Genomic DNA, 16,516 nt, shown 5'->3' on the forward strand with positions numbered 1-16,516 from the left:
GCCAATAGGTCCAATATAGGGCTATTCAGATGTTGCTGGAATACAAATCTAAGCATCTCTGAGAATTGGCCATGCTGGGTGGGGCTGATGGGCGTTGGAGTAAAATAGAAGAAAAAAGTTTTGCGGAGGGCAGTGTTCACTACCACTGAACAGAATTTTCATTGTATGGGGCTTGGACCCCCTCATTTTTAGATCTTGGAGCTGATGTATTCATGATGGCTGCAGAGACCTCACTGCAACCTAGAACTTCCATGCTTCACATCACAGCATTGAGCATGGCTGTGTGAGAGTTATCAGAGACAAAGCTTAAAATGATCCTTTGCAGTATTCAAAGGGTGATGCATTGGCATAAATGATCAGCTCTGCGTAGTTGTGTAGTGGGTTGCCAAAGTCATGGCTGGTAAAAATCAATAACTGCTGTTTTGGGTTGTTGTTTTTTAAAATAATCATCTTTATTTATTACTTTCACAAACTGATATGAACTTATAAGATACAGAACTAAGAACACAGAATAAGAACTAAGACACAGTTCCTGGGGAAATAGAGGCAGAGAAGGGTTGAATATATGAAGCAGTGAAATCAACCACCCCAAGAGAAACTATTCTCTCTCAAACTCTCTGATCGGCTATCCCTGTAAGCACATTCACCCTACCCAACTCATAAGGGTTTCCTCAGTTACAAACACAGTTCCTGCTGCCACCACCAAAATGCCCAAGAGACTAACTCTTCTTCCAGCATATCACATTGAAAACGCTCCCTCTAGGAAGGGCAGGTGCCTAAAGGAAGATGTCCCTTCTTGTCTCCTCAGGCAAATCTTGGAGACCTTGGAGTTCATGCAAGCCCTCCAAAACCATCTTAATATTGGCTCTGATCTTGGCAGAGCCTTTGGTAAGGGCTTCACTGAACTCTGTTAGTAGCTTCTTGTTCTTCTCAATGAAGGCAAGCACCCCAGGAAGAGTCAACTCCACAAATAACCCATAACCCAGTGCTACCAATATGGTGGCGACATCAGGCACTTCTACATTGACATAGAAATTGTAGTCTAGATCCACTTGAGTCATCAGCTCCTGGCTTCCTATCTACTGCAATCACTCAATAATATTCTTGAGCTGAAGTTACTGAGCCACATTTTCATAGACCTGATCTTGCTGCTCCAGAACCATCTGGAGACCCCTCTGCAGAACTTCACCGACGATAGCTTTGCATTGGAGCACCTTCTCCTGTACCTGCCGCTCTCCTGGCATTCTGGCAAGGTTCCCGCGGGAGCTTTCATGCCAGAGCCTGGAGGGGAGATCAGTGGGACTGTTACTCACTGTAACTCTGGGCCCTTCCGCCTTCCTCCCACAGAAACAAGAAGCTGGACGTTCCGCAATCCAGTTGGGAACTGAGGGGCTGGGTGAGGGAGCGGAGGGCCTGGAGGGGGGGGGAGATGTGGGCAGGTGGGCGAGGGAGGCTACCCTCCCTCCACGCAGATGCTTCCACAACTGTTATGCTATTGATGAATTGGTGAATTCACTTTGAGTCCAAGTAAACAGGGAATAATGTAATTCCTCAAAACTTGAAACTCAAGACAATCTTTCTGCCAAGCCAAGCTAGTGCAACTGTAATATAATAAACAGTGATTTGCTTAAATGCATCTCACCACTAGTGTTCAAAATTAGCCAGGCACCAGGTGCCTTTTGCACCTGACTATCAACCACTTGCAACCAACTGAAGATACCTGGACACCAGGATGGTGCCTGACATCTCCACTATCTGGAGGTGCATGCCTGGATCTTGACTGTTTTCACATACTAATACCACATCCTGTATAATTCCATCAGTTATATTTTATCTGCACAATCAGAATGGATTTCAGAAACCAAAATGCTTTTTCTGTGCAGCCTGAGCTGGAGCAGTGGACGACGTTATAGTTAATGGTTGTCACTTGTCTTCATTTACCCCACCCCACTACCCTGCTCACAACTGTGAAGAATATTCCTACGCTACGAACTGTCTGTGTCACCATTAAGAAAAAGAGGTAGGAATAGGCCAATGTGGACTGTCTATGAATAAAGTGATTTTTCCCCTTTTATGTTCTCAAAGTTCTTAACCTAGTTCAAGGTTGTCATCTGAACTAGCCAGATGTTTAACTGAGAATCAATCAGTCTGTCCATCCTTTGAAAATAAGACTTTTTAAAGCTATCTTACCCAAAAATGGCAACCAGATATTCCATTTGGGCAACTGTAACCTTGGCTTAAGGAGCCATTTTGTGCCTAGCTTATATATCTGAGTTTCTAACACTGCTCACTACAATCTAGTGATAGCTAGGCATTTACATATAGAAGTAGATGCTAGTGCACCTGTAATATAATAAACAGATTTGCTTAAATGCATCTCATTTTGCATCTGGCTATCAGCCACTTGCAACCAAGTGAAGATGCCTAGGTGCCAGGATGGCACCTGAAGTCTTTATGGGTTGTTTTTTTGGGGGGGCGCCTGACATCTCTACCATCTAGTATGCATATGACTTAAGCTGTGTCCAAATAATAAGACAAGGCTGACATTTGAGTTAACTGGTTTAGGATTGAGTGGTAAAGGCACAAAATGTTTACCTTACTCTGTAAATTCCAAACAAAGCAAGTTATTTTTACAATCAAAGAGGAACAGGAATTCCCTTTAGTTAAGAAGGGTAGGAAAAAAAGACAAAGGAAGTCCCATTATTATAAGCCCCAATGTTCTATAGAATATCTGAGGAGCACCACATTGTCTGTCCTACGTGATCTACCCATTGTGGACTATGAATATGCCAAATTTCAAACTGATCTTTTGTGTAGCACAACACTAAGAATGAAAATGTTTTTCATTCTGGATTGGAACCGCAACATGAATAAGAAACATTTATTTATTACTTCCATCACATATATCCTGCCAAGATACCTGAGATTGCTTTGGCACTAGAGTTGTTTGGTGGTGATAAAGCAGTCTGGGTGGTATAAAGAAGTGAGTAGAAGCACCCTCTTCCACAGGGGTACCAACTTAAATAAAATATTGGGGTGGGGGCAGGTAAGCCCCACCATGCATAACCAAACACATGACACAGCACACATACACCATTTGAATGGCAAAGCCCATCAACGGGGGGTGGGGTGGGGGTGGACCCCTCAAATATTTTATTAGAGGGCCCAAACAGACCTCAGCCCCAAGAAGCTGGCTCTTATGCTCTTCCAACACTTCTTTTTTTCAGACTGCAAGCTCACAACATAAATGAAGTATGGGCTAAGATTTGTGAGCTCAGTTGTCTAACTTGACACTTCATGTAACTTCCAGTGAGTGACTTTTAAAGTAGAAAAGGCATTAGCCTAAAAATGGACTGAAATACAGGGCAAACCCCCCCCCCCAATTGATGTGGTGGTTACGCTCTGAGGCACCGTGCATGTTAGTGAAATCATATATTTGAAACACCATTGAAAAAGCCTGTGCACACACACATCCATTCCAACCCTTTTTTGGAATGTTTTAAGGTCACTTCTGGGTTCGACGTGATGCATGTACAGTGGTACCTTGGGTTACATACACTTCAGGTTACATACACTTCAGGTTAGACTCTGCTAACCCAGAAATAGTACCTTGGGTTAAGAACCTTGCTTCAGGATGAGAACAGAAATTGCGCGGTGGTGGCGGGAGGCCCCATTAGCTAAAGTAGTGCTTCAGGTTAAGAACAGTTTCAGGTTAAGAACGGACCTCTGGAACGAATTAAGTACAGTGGTGCCCCGCAAGACGAATGCCTCGCAAGACGAAAAACCCGCTAGACGAAAGGGTTTTCCGTTTTTCGAGGCGCTTCGCAAGACGAATTTCCCAATGGGCTTGCTTCGCAAGATGAAAACGTCTTGCGAGTCTTGCGATTTTTTTCGCTTCCCCCCCCTTTTTCTAAGCCGCTAATAGCCGCTTAGCCACTAAAAGCCGCTAATAGCGCTAATCCGCTAAGAGGGTTGCTTCGCAAGACAAAAAAACCGCAAGACGAAGAGACTCGCGGAACGGATTCTTTTCGTCTTGCGAGGCACCACTGTACGTAACCAGAGGTACCACTGTATGTACAATTGTACACCTACTGAACATGCGTAAGTAAGGGGTTGCCTGCATAAATAATTAAGCAACCTATTCCTGCTCAAAATCTGTACTTTGACCACTTCCCAGATGCATCTTTTGCTGTTGCCTCTTTTAAAGTCTATGATATATATAAAGGGATTATTTTCAAAAGTTACTACATATATTATCATTAGCATCATCAGCGATTACAACAGTACAGTCATACCTCGGAAGTCGAATGGAATCTGTTCCTGAAGTCTGTTCAACTTCCAAAACGTTCAGAAACCAAGGTGTGGCTTCTCATTGGCTGCTGGAAGCTCCTGCAGCCAATTGGAAGGTGGGTTCCAAAGAACGTTTGCAAACCGGAACACTCACTTCCAAGTTTGTGGCATTCAGGAGCCACAACGTTCGACTTGTAAGGTGTTCAGGATTCAAGTTACGACTGTACTAGGAAATAAGACTGCACACACCTCAAGCATTACCAGTACCACCCTCATCCTTTTCTGCAGCAGAGAAGACCTCCCCCTCCTACCCATTACTTACTGATATAAGTAACAAATAGGCTTGCTCTCTAACAAAGCTTCATAAGGCAATACAAGACCAGGACTATATGAGGCATTTATGCAAGTCCCAGGCATTTTTACTCTCATCTGGATTTAAGGCTGGAAGGCAAAGGAAAAGTGTGGTGCACTAAGGCTAAGTTTCAAATCAGCAACTTGTGACACTGCACAATATCATTTTTATTTTGCTCAGTTTTCACCACCAAAGTGATCTCCCTGGGGCACAAGCACACATTAAAGCATCAGCCTTGGTTTTCAATTTGCTGGCTTTATGCAGTCTAGGTCTACATGAAAGTCTCTTAAATCTGATTTTAAACGGACAGGATTTTTTTGATTCTTGAATAATGATTACAGTAAGCCTGCAACTTAAGTGCATTTAACTTTCGTGCATTCAGCTTTACGTGCGCAGCAATTTGTGTATATATGGGGGAAATGACACTGGCAATCCCATCTGCCATTGAACCAGGTGTGAAGCCCGGAATGTAACTCCTGCATATGTTGTGGGCTTACTGTAATGAATTTTGTATTCAAACACTAAAAAAGCCTTCCCCAACCTGGTACTCTCCAGATGTTTTAGACTACACTACAGCTTCCATCAAGCCATGCTGGCTGAGGCTGAGACAAGTTGTAGTGCAAAGCAATCTAGAGGACACTTGGTTGTGGACGGTTCCAATAACGTAAGAAGAAAACTGGCAGCATAGTTTTCAAGCAAGAATCCAGCAGTTCAACACAAAGCCCTGTGCAAAAGAACACAGCTACCTCTCACATGTGTACTTACACTTTAAAATGTAAAATATAAATAAGTATCAACATTTAAAATTCCGCAACATTACTTTCAAGTTTACAATGTGTTATAAATTAAGTGTAATTTCTGGAACCAACGATGAAGAAAGTGTTTTATAAAGCCCAATATGATAAAATCAGCCCAACAGCGGGGGGAAATGTGGGACACCTCGTGTTTTTCTCTCAAGTCCTTAGTGAAGTCTAAGTAATGTTAGGAAAGAATAGATGTGGGTAGGAAGAAAGTAAGCCCCAATAGAATGAAAGGCAGTGCTTTGCCACCGTGTTTCCTTCATGCAGAGAAAAGGTGCAGTCCACTTAATGGAAAATGCAGGCTGGAAGCTAGGAGGACAGAGACTGAAGTGTCACTTCCATCAGCAAAGCAAACCTTCTTTGCAACACTTCTGTGAAAAACAAAAAAGAGTTGTCTAAGAACCGTACGCTATACCAAAGTACCCTTGGTCATATCCCCTGACCTGAGGGACTGATCATTTCCTGTACCACCAGATGGAGGAGGTGATTCTGCTCCGGAGTGAGCAGCGGCCAGAGTTCCTTCTGCAGCACCTTGAGCGCCTCCAGGTCTTTCTCTTGGCAAGCCATGACAGCGGACTGCAGCAGCAGGAAGAGCTCTGAGGGCACGTAGCCCGGCGATGCATCCAGGGCCTCCCAGGAGTACTTCTCGAGGGTCTTGGCGTGCTCGGGCATCAGCTTGGAAGGCGGCGGCTGGAGCAGCAGGAGGAGAAGGACGCGGGCCACCTCGCAGTGCAGCAGCTCGTCGAGGAAGGCTCCCGGCGGCGGGCTGACAGGAACGGATGAAGAAGCGGCTGCGGCAGCCGAAGATGTCGATCCACCGGCAGAGGGTCCTGTGCCGGCCTGAGCCATCAGCTGCGCCTGGGTGAGCACAGCCAAAGCACCATCGTGGTCGCGGCAAAGCAGCAAGCAGGAGGCCACGTCGCGTAGGCAGCGCAGAGCCTCCAGGGGCAGCTGGGCGACCGCCAGGAGGTCTGCGGCGCGCAGAAGGGCCGGCACGGCTTGGCCCGGCTCTCCGCCGGAGCGCAGCTCGTTGCCCAGCTCGAGCCAAAGCCCGGCTGCCAGCGCGGGCTGGCCCAGGTCGAGGCGCAGGCGGGAGCCGAAAGCCACGCAGCTCTGGGCAGCCGGCAGGTGTTCAGACAGTCCCAGCCCAGGGCCTTGGCGCAGGCGGAGCTCCCGCTCGTGCTTGAGCCAGAGGCGCGCCGCTTCGCCCAGCGCCGCCGCTTCTCCGGGCGCGTGCCCGAGGCTCTGGGCGCAGCGCGCCACCGCTAGCTGGCACCAGGCCGCGTACGGGAGGCTCTCCTGGGCCCGCAGCTCCCTGGCCAGCGCCGCGAACTGCTCGGCCGCCTCAGACACGTTCGGCTTGCGCAGGAAGCGCCGGCGGAGCTTGGCCGACACGAGCCGGTAGCGGGTCAGGAAGTCGCCTCCGCCGCCCGATCCCGACCCGGATTCCCCTCCGCTGAAACCAGATGACAGGCCGCCACCGCCGGTACCCGGGACGGACAGCATCTTCCCGACTGCTTCGGCTTCACCCACAGCTCTCCTATGCTAGGCCCCGCAGGAAATGGCGACAGAGGGTTGCCGGGCGACGGAACAGGAAGTGGAGAAGAAGGCGTTGCTAAGGGCCGTGTAACCATGGCGACCGCGGAGGCAGCCGTTCCCGTCCCTGGACTCCATCCCTGGGCTCATCTCAGCGCACTCCTACCTGTACTTTGCTTTCCAGGCACAGATCCAGGTGGAACAAAAAGAGGTTTTCACAGGGAAAGCGCTGGGGCGAAACAACCAACAACGTACCAGACGCAGCACTTTAGAACACGGAACCCGTGCCTAGAAACACAGCACAAAATGATGTGTCTTTCTGGGGGAAACCATCGTTTAGCGCTCGGTCGGAGCAGTTGAGTTTTCCGCGGGATAGCCGTTTTCTCCTGTTTGAAGTTAGAGTGGGTTTTCCGTGGGAAAGGAGCAGGGCAAGGGGGTGTTATGGGAATTGTAAGGTTTCAAATATAGAATGAACGTTGATAACTGCACAAGGTAAACACACATACATAAGTATATGAACCACATGTCTAAAATAGTACAGGAAAGCAATCCAAAAGCCATCTTGACTCTCCTAAAGACTCTAAATATTTCCTCTGCGTCCTTAATTCCCCTTGCCTGAGAACATCAGGGGAAGTTCCTGAAAGGATTCCTCTCCTACATCTATGAACCTCCTTTGTATTGTCATTGTCTGCCCAGATGCTCCGCATTGAGGGATGGGCATCCTGATTGTCTTATCAAATGCTAATGTTTTGTGTAAACTGTGTCTCAGAAAAGTAAAGGACCCCTAACAGTTAAGCTCAGTCTCCAACGATGCTGGGGTTGCGGCGCTCATCTTGCTTTACTGGTCAAGGGAGCCGACATTTGTCCCCAGATAGTTTTTCCAGGTCATGTGGCCAGCATGACTAAGCCGCTTCTGGCAAAACCACAGCAGTGCATGGAAATGCCGTTTACTTTCCTGCTGGAGTGGTACCTATTTACCTACTTGCACTTTGACATGCTTTTGAACTGCTAGGTTGGCAGGAGCTGGGACTGAACAACGGGAGCTCACACCGCCAATCTTCTGATCAGCAAGCCCAAAGCTTGGTTTGGTTTACACCACAGTGCCACCCACATCCCAAACTGTGTCTGGAATTATGTAAAACTTGCTAAATCCTCAAGAATATCACCCTTCAGCCTGTCTGAGCCACAGGAACCCCACCTTCTGTGAGATGTAATTTCTGACTGTTTGTAGAGGGGGTTTCTCCTTCTCCACGCCAAAATGCAAACCCTTAAAAGAGATGTTTCTTCTGGGTTCTGGGTCTCTTGCCTCCTTGCTAGGAGGGGAAGGAACTCTGTTGCAACTGAAAAATAAAGATCTGCCTTGCTTTCACTGCATCCTGCCACCATCCATTCATCTCTGATGGATCATGGACTTAGGGGACTCAGTCCCTTGGGGAGTTGGGCAGCAAAAGCCAACCACCGCTATTTTTTCTTTATCAGGGGAAAATGCTGAGACCCGTTCTTTCTCGGCACTGGACAAGTGGAAGTGTGGCGGCACCATAAACTGGCCTGGTCCTCTTAGGTTGCAATGAGACATGTAGGTGATGCTGTGTTAGTTTTCCTGATTGCAACACTGGCACTTCTGTTAGAATTTATGTTCTCTTTGTGTTATCTATATTTTCTCTATATATTTTAAAATAATTTTTATTAATATGTTGTGACAATATGTAACCAAAACTGTTATGCATCAAAAGTTCTTGCTTCTCATGAAAAATAAAATAAAAGAGAGAGAAGAAATGGAAAGGAAAAACAAGGAAATGGCATATGAAGAGATAAATAACATAATAAAAACTCTATCAAAGTGTGAATAAATTAAAAGGAAAAATATGATTTACTTTCTCATTCCAGAAATATATAAACAAGACCTACCTTCCCCCAAAACTGTTGTGCCTCCCTGCAAACAACTAAGAATAGTATGCTGACATACTGTTCCAAATCTCATCACCTTACACATGTGATTTTTTTCCGTGTTAAGGGGGCTGCAAATAGATTTTTTGTGTAGAATCAAATAACACAGAAATGAGTGCTAAACATGCTCTATTTTCTATTTTCTGGAACTAGCTTTCTCCTTGTGTTAAAGTTCAAAGAGAATGCCACAATTAATAGTTTGTTTCTTAATTTCATTTATATCCCACCTTTTTTCTCCAAGGAGCTCAAGATAGCACACATGGTTCTCCACCTCCTCATTTAATTCCCACAACAACCCTGTGGTGTAGGTTAGGCTGAGACACAATGGCTGGGCCAATGTCACTCAGTGAGCTTCATGGCTGAGTGAGGATTTGAACCCTGGTCTCCTTGGTCCAAATCCAACACTCTAACCACTATACCACATTGTCTCTAATAATGTTAGGGAAACATTGGGGAAGTAGAATGAACTGCCATGTGAATGGAGTCTAGATGGGCCATTTGGCTGGTGCAACAGGCTCATTATATTTGTGAGTGTGTGTTCACAACTGATAATTCTGTTATATTTGAATTGTGTTTATCCTTAATGCAATACTGTTGACAAATGGCTGAGATTCTACATATAGAAAACTGATGCAGGAATCTGGAGGTCTCTCCAAACTGTCAGTATTATGCAGGAGAGATTTAAGAGTGTACTAGAACTTTAGCTTTCTATAATTGAAATTGATTAAAGCACTCTGGGTTTGTCCACACTTTTGCTTGACCTGTATGTTGATTATGTTGTGTAGCAATTAACTCCAAGACCTTTTCTCATTGCTCCACGACTGTGCCTTGTGAAAATAGGAACTTACTTGCTGAATTGGATCTTAATCAGATGTGCTGAAAATCTGAAGACAGATTTTGCTGGTCAACTTTCTGATTCAGCAGATAATATTGTTTTTTCCCCTAAGACAGCTGTGGAACAACGAGAAAAGCTCTCAGACCCAGATAAACTGATCAGTACACAAATAGGGTAAAAATACAGGACAAGCAAATTTAAATAAATTGAATGATTATCTAGTTAAATTTGTTAAGTTAAATTAATTGAAAATAGCTTGCAGATACTTAATTGGCTTAGGATTTTATTTATGTTAAATGATGAATTAATATGTTTAATTCCATAAGGTGAAGATTTAAGGATGTTAATGTTTAAGTTAAATTTCATAAGAATTGGGATTTGGAAAACTGTTAAAAGGACATGCAATGAAATTCAACCAAGGGGAAGCGAGGAAGTCACTTAACGAAGTTAATAAGTGTAATTTTCAGTAAGGCTATGATTTATGTTTGTTTGTCTTGTGTGTTTGTTTGTTTATAATATTGTGAAAGCCAATAAAAATTTTGGAAAAAAAATAGAGGACAAGCAAAAGTGTGAATAACAAGTTCATGTTTAAAAAAACAACAAAAAATACACATGTATTTTTCTTCTGTGAGAAAAGTGATGGAGAAATTCACTAGAAAGTGTGGGATGAATGAATGGCTAATGAGAAAACACCCCACAAGCAAATCAGGATGAATGCAGTTCGTTGTCATGTAACTCCTACAAACATATCAGAACAAATAGTAGATATTTGACATAGTCGAATTGCTGTGTAAGCAAACCAGGATGGCTGCTGAAAAACAAGTCATCAGGTGGCGCACTATGTGATCATGCGCACCTGGCAGAACCATCCAGATTGCGCCCCCCTAGTCAAGGGCACCCCCCCTCTGGAAGTCCTTGCAGCGGTGGCACTGGCCCTTCCTTCCTTCTCCCCACCCCCACCTTCCTCACACAACTCCCCATCCCCTTTCCTCTTTCAGCAACACCAACATGAAATTTCAGTAGCCCTCTGGGTGATTTTCAGACTTGGGCTGAGGAAAAGCCTCTTAGCCTAAAAAAAACTTGGGGGGGGAGGGGAGAAGAGAAGAGGGGGAAATAATAATGATAATGATAATGATAATGATAATAATGATAATAATAATTTTATTTATACCCCGCCCTCCCCATCCAAGGCCCGGCTCAGGGCGGCTAACAACCAATAAAAAAATTGGATTGAAATAAAACTAAAAAAAAAAAACAAAAATCAAGATTAAAATACATTAAAACATTAAAATGCAGCCCAAAAGGTTTGCTGAGGGGTGAAGAGGCGAGGATTTGAATCTGGTTGTTCCACAGGTTGGGGAGAATGAGGGGGTGGGGAGGCTGTCCCCAATCTGAGAACAGGACGGCGCTTCCCTTCTCTTCCCTCCGCCGCCCCCCTCCTGCCACCAGTGTACCTCAGAGCAGCTTGTTATTGGTCTGGGGAAGGCAGAGAGGAGGTGGGGAGGGGAAACGGAATACTTCCCCCCCTTTCCTTGGGCAAAGTTAGGGGTCCCAAAGAGAGGCCGCCAGCGCCCGGCTGTCAAGGAAAGTGAGGAGAAACAACCCGGGAAACCTTTTATTCGTGGGAGAGCGAAGCAGCCCCTGTGTGTGTCTGTCTGAGGCACTTTTTCGCGGGTGCTCTTGAGGTCGCTTCCAGGCTGGTTGAAGCGGCACATCAGTTCAAGGCGTCCAGGCACTGTTGGAGAGAAAGACTGAGGGAAGGGAAATTTCTCCGCTCACTTGTGGCCCCACTTCTCAGCTTCTTCCCCGCCACTGCCCTCTACCTGAGAGGGTAGCTGGGAGGAGAAGCAGGGCTAGCGGGCAGATGTGGAAGGTTAGTGCAAAGAAACAGTGGACACTTTAAACACTGCAGTTTTTAAGTGCCCTTCCTGGGTTCAGAACGTGTTGGTACTGCACAATTACTGTTGTTGAGTCCAATGGGACTTATTCCTAAGTAAGTGTGTGCTGAAAGCCAATTTCAGCCAGGGTCCCAAAGTCCCAATGAATACGAGAATGTGCAGAGTGCCACCTTCTCCCACCTGTGTAGTGTCCGCTCCTGTTTAGCTGAGATTGGGGGCAGAGAGGCGAATAACAAGCAGAAAACTTTTGCGTGCTTAATTCTTGTTTGTGTGACTGCTGGTTAGAAGACCCAGATGGACAGCTGGTCTTTCCTAGAATCGCCACCCTAAATGCCGGATGTTCTTTGGAAATTAGATTATAGCTTTTTTCCAAAGCTCCTGTATCTTTCTGCTGTGCCTGTGGCTCCCACCTGCATGCTTAAGTCAGCCTTCGCTAACCTGCTGTCTTTCAGCCTGCCAGGTGTGCCTGTGCCTTTAAGGGAAATGCAGGGCTAGAAAGAAACCTGCAGGTGACAATTCCGGGGACAGAAAGGGAAACAATGGAGCCTCAAGGCATGGTCTGGAGGAGGCTGAAAAGTTGGCGGCCATGGGGTCTTTTGGATTTCCTTGGGGAACCAGGCTATAAGCTTGAATACACGTGTATTTGCAAGATTAATTTATTGGAGAGTGGGTGGTCCCCGTGGGGGGTGAAATGGGGAAGCAGAGTCCCTTTAAACTCGCTGGAGTTTAAACTGGCCAGGGGGCGGGGCTGCGATCTCTGTTTCTAACAGCTGGGGCGTCCTCGGCGTCTTCTCTACTTCCATCTGCCTGGCGCTGCGGGAGGGAGGGTGGCAATGGGTGCTTGGAGCTCGCTCGCTGCTGCACCTCCTCCTCGGCCAAGGGTGCGCTCCTGGCCACGGCTCCGCTCAGCATCCGGGCGGAGCGCATCCGTGCCCTTTTCCAAGTGCTGCGGGACGCCGGAGAGTCCTGGGGTAGGTAGGGTTCTGGCGCGGGGGGAGCATTTCGGGTGGGGGGGGGGTTGGGTAGCCGCCTCGCTTCGCCTCCGAACTCCGGAGTCCCGCGCAACTTTAGAGACCCCGAACTCTCCTCTGGCTCTTCACCCCAGCCTTGGCTGTGGCTTTGGGGATGTGTCCGGTTGGCCCTCGACCTTGGGTCCTTGGTTTCAGGAGGAAGGGCTGCTGCGCGGAGGTAGAGCTTTACGGTGTGTGGGGGGGGGGTGGAGCGAGGCCAGGGTTACTTTACCCGCAGTATTTCCAGGCAGGGCTAGGGAAAGAGTCGGGTCTGAAACTGCGGAGAGCACGTGTGTATGGACATGGGCCGTGGCGTGTGGGGTTGGGCCGGGGGATGGTAGTCCCAAGCGCGCGATTTCTAGAGGGCGGGAGCCAGGCGCCCCCACGCAGGGAACCCCGTCCCGCCCTGACTAGCCGCCGCGCGTCCCAGACCAGCGTGGGGGAGCGGGATTTGCCTGCCAACCAAGCTTCTCCTGGCAAGGGCAGGCTGGGGTTAAGGGCAGTCCCGCTTGGCTCTGGTGGCCAGCCTGAGTTGACGCGCGGAACCCTTCGCGCCCTGGGCACGTCGTTGGTGGCAAGGGCAGCGCCTGGCGCGGTGGGTTGTGTCGGCCGCGCGCACTCCAGCGCAAAGAAAGGACGCAAAAGGTTCCCCCCCCCCATTTTTTGGCTTGAGTACCCCATGTCCCATGCCCTCCTCCTCCTTGGTGCCTTTAGCTTCTATAGGGTAGGTGAGATGCAGGCAGAAGTTCCACAGGATAATCCCTGGCCTCTTTGGGTAGGGTAGAATTCCACTGGCCATGGAATTTCAGTTATTCTTGGTTGTGATGTTAGATGAATCCTATGTCTTCTTGTTTGGGAGTAAAGCCTGCTGCGCTCCCTGCAGTTTACTCCTAGGTAAAAATGTCTAGGATTATGCTGCTCTATGATAGTTTCTTTCCTTTTAAAAAACAACAACACGCTTTTCTGTACACTTAGAGGGAAAAACGTTTTTGGGTACTGCACATGGAAGGTTGGAAGCCATAGCAGCTTCTGTGGGGTAGGTGAGGTGCAGGCAGAAGTTCCACAGGATAATCCTTGGCCTCCTTGGGTAGGGTTGGGAATGTCCCCTTGTCCGATACTATGGTGGGCTCCTCACAGTCGGTACAGAACTCTGGATGCACCTGTGGTCAGATTTGGTACAGCACAGCTCCTCTTTATGTTGTGTTCTTGGTTTTCCTCGAAATGTTTCTTTCTAGAGCCCAACTGCTAACCCAGAGCAGCTGCAGAGGAGCAGGAACTTTTGTCACTAGGGGGCGCAAGACTCTAGAAATCTTAAGGGCTGCCTTTCACCAGCATCTTAGTTCTCCTTAGTCCTTGAAGTGCAGCAGCCTGCCTGGCCCCCGAGAGAGACTTTCTGCAGTGCAGCTATCCTGTTGAGTCCATATCCTGCGCAAGCTTACTTGGAATTGAGTCCTGCAGTGCTCAGTGGGATGCACTGCCTTGTCAAATGTGCCCAGGAAGAAAGCTGGCATGTGCTCCTGGGTGGCCTGGCTCTCAATATCTGGCCGCAGCTGGGCTCTCCATGGCTGAACTGGGAATAGAGCACTCTCCTGCCTGGACTTTTCTGTTGAGCTGACTAAGATGGTTTGAGTTTTCATCTGGCATAATAATAATAATAATAATAATAATAATAATAATAATTTATTATTTATACCCCGCCCATCTGGCTGGGTTTCCCCAGCCACTCTGGGCAGCTTCCAACTGAATATTAAAAACAATACAGCACTAGACATTAAAAACTTCCCTAAAGAAGGCTGCCTTCAGTTGTCTTTTAAAAGTAAAATAGTTGTTTATTGCCTCGACATCTGCTGGGAGGGCGTTCCACAGGACAGGCGCCACTACTGAGAAGGCCCTCTGCCTAGTTCCCTGTAACCTTACTTCTCGCAATGAGGGAACCACCAGAAGGCCCTCGGTGCTGGACCTCAGTGTCTGGGCTGAACGATGGGGGTGGAGACACTCCTTCAGGTATACAGGACCGAGGCTGTTTAGGGCTTGGAAACGTACTGGGAGCCAATGCAGATCTCTCAGAACTGGTGTTATGTGGTCCCGGCGGCCACTCCCAGTCACCAGTCTAGCTGCGGCATTCTGGATTAATTGCAGTTTCCGGGTCACCTTCAAAGGTAGCCCCACGTAGAGCTCATTACAGTAGTCCTAGCGGGAGATAACCAGAGCACACACTACTCTGGTGAGACAGTACGCAGGCAGGTAGGGTCTTTGCCTGCGTACCAGGTGGAGCTGGTAGACGGCTGCCCTGGACACACAATTAACCAGTGCCTCCATGGACAACTGTGAGTCCAAAATGACTCCCAGGCTGCGCACCTGGTCCTTCAGGGGGCACAGTTACTGCATTCAGGACCACGGAATCCCCCACACCCGCCCGCCCCCTGTGCCCCCCAAACAGTACTTCTGTCTTGTCAGGATTCAACCTCAATCTGTTAGCCACCATCCATCCTCCAACCCCCTCCAGGCACTCACACAGGACCTTCACCACCTTCACTGGTTCTGATTTAAAGGAGAGGTAGAGCTGGGTGTCATCTGCATACTGATGAACACCCAGCCCAAACCCCCTGATGATCTCTCCCAGCAGCTTCATATAGATATTAAAAAGCATGGGGGAGAGGATGGAACCCTGAGGCACCCCACAGGTGAGAGCCAGGGGTCTGAAGACTCATCCCCCAACACCACTTTCTGGACACAGCCCAGGAGAAAGGAGAGGAACCACCGTATAACAGTGCCCCCAGCCCCTCTAGACGGTCCAGACGGATGTTATGGTCGATGGTGTCAAAGGCCGCTGAGAGATCCATTATAGTTCTTCCTCCCTTGCAGGGTTGGAGTGACCAAGTTCTGAGGCAACACGTGCAACTTGTCTTCACCAGCAGTGTATAGGAATGTCAGAGGAGCCTTCTGCACCAGGCCAAAGGGGGACCATCTAGTTGAGCATCCTGTTCCCACTGTGACCACCAAGATGTCAGCCAAAGACACAGGGCTGCTCTGTGGGTGGGCAGAGCTAATGTACAGGGAAGAAGCCTCCCTGCCCGTCAGCACTGCTTGCATGGGCAGGACAGGAGTGCTTCTGAATCCCAGGTGCTGCAAACTACAGGAGGGGAGAGTTGCTCTTGCGCTCCTGTCCTGTTTGTGGCTTTCCCTTAAGGAGCATCCGGGTGGCCACTGTGAACAGGATGATGGAGTAGAGGGGCCAGTGGCCAGATCCAGTAGACTCTTCTTATCTGCTCTGAATCTTCCTGCATTGGTTCCTGCATGAGTTCTGGTGTTATGAGAGGGGGAGAAAAACATTTTTCCTACCCACTTTCTGCAAGTCTTGCAGGATTTTAGAACTTCTGGTTCCATTGCCTCTAACTTGCTTTTTCTCTAAACTTGTTTCAAAGTTCTGAAAGCTGCATATTTTCCTCCTAGGGGAGTTGTTCCATTGATACGGCTGATCTTACGAAAACGTCCTGCTTGCATTCCCTTATGTACCTGGTAGCAAAGCAATCATTTTGCTCTGTTGGGTTAAAGGTGCCATTTGAAAATAATTCCCCTCATTTCTCCTAGATTTTTCACATTCAATGTGCGATAATGCCATTTTTTTCACATACACCCTGTGTTGGACCTTTGCCAACATAGTGCCCCCCCCCCCGAGATGTTTTGGGCTATAGCAGGTTGGTGAAGCCTTCTCTAGAACCTGGGTTTGGCTGAGTCTATCAGTGGTCAGTGGTATGAATAGCCAAATAGAACTTCCTGTTGAAGGAGCAGTCTACCTCTGAATACCAACTGCTGGGGAGCCACTTAAGAACATCCAGGGGGATCAG

The 16,516-nt window shown here is 47.8% G+C and overlaps 1 protein-coding gene across 1 annotated transcript; it reads right to left on the reverse strand.

Moving 5' to 3' along the window:
• Positions 1-427: 427 nt before the first annotated feature.
• Positions 428-10,292, reverse strand: F8A1 (coagulation factor VIII associated 1). Its single transcript, XM_081848115.1, has 2 exons — positions 5,886-10,292; positions 428-1,281 (listed from the first exon to the last, which is right to left on the reverse strand). Exons 1-2 carry the CDS (start codon positions 6,946-6,948, stop codon positions 1,076-1,078), a joined length of 1,269 nt encoding a protein of 422 aa, XP_081704241.1. The 5' UTR covers positions 6,949-10,292; the 3' UTR covers positions 428-1,075.
• Between the last annotated feature and the right edge of the window lie 6,224 nt (positions 10,293-16,516).

The sequence above is a fragment of the Podarcis erhardii genome (genome assembly GCF_964252035.2).
Source record: "Podarcis erhardii genome assembly, chromosome: Z".
NCBI classification, from domain to species: domain Eukaryota; kingdom Metazoa; phylum Chordata; class Lepidosauria; order Squamata; family Lacertidae; genus Podarcis; species Podarcis erhardii.

What these genes read in the sequence shown, in the direction of transcription:
- F8A1 (XM_081848115.1), bottom strand. Translation starts at nt 6,948, where the DNA reads ATGCTGTCCGTCCCGGGTACCGGCGGTGGCGGCCTGTCATCTGGTTTC. An exon ending in GGAAATGATCAGTCCCTCAG is followed by an intron (nt 1,282 to 5,885) that starts GTCAGGGGATAT and finishes TCTCCCCTCCAG; the next exon opens with GCTCTGGCATGAAAGCTCCC.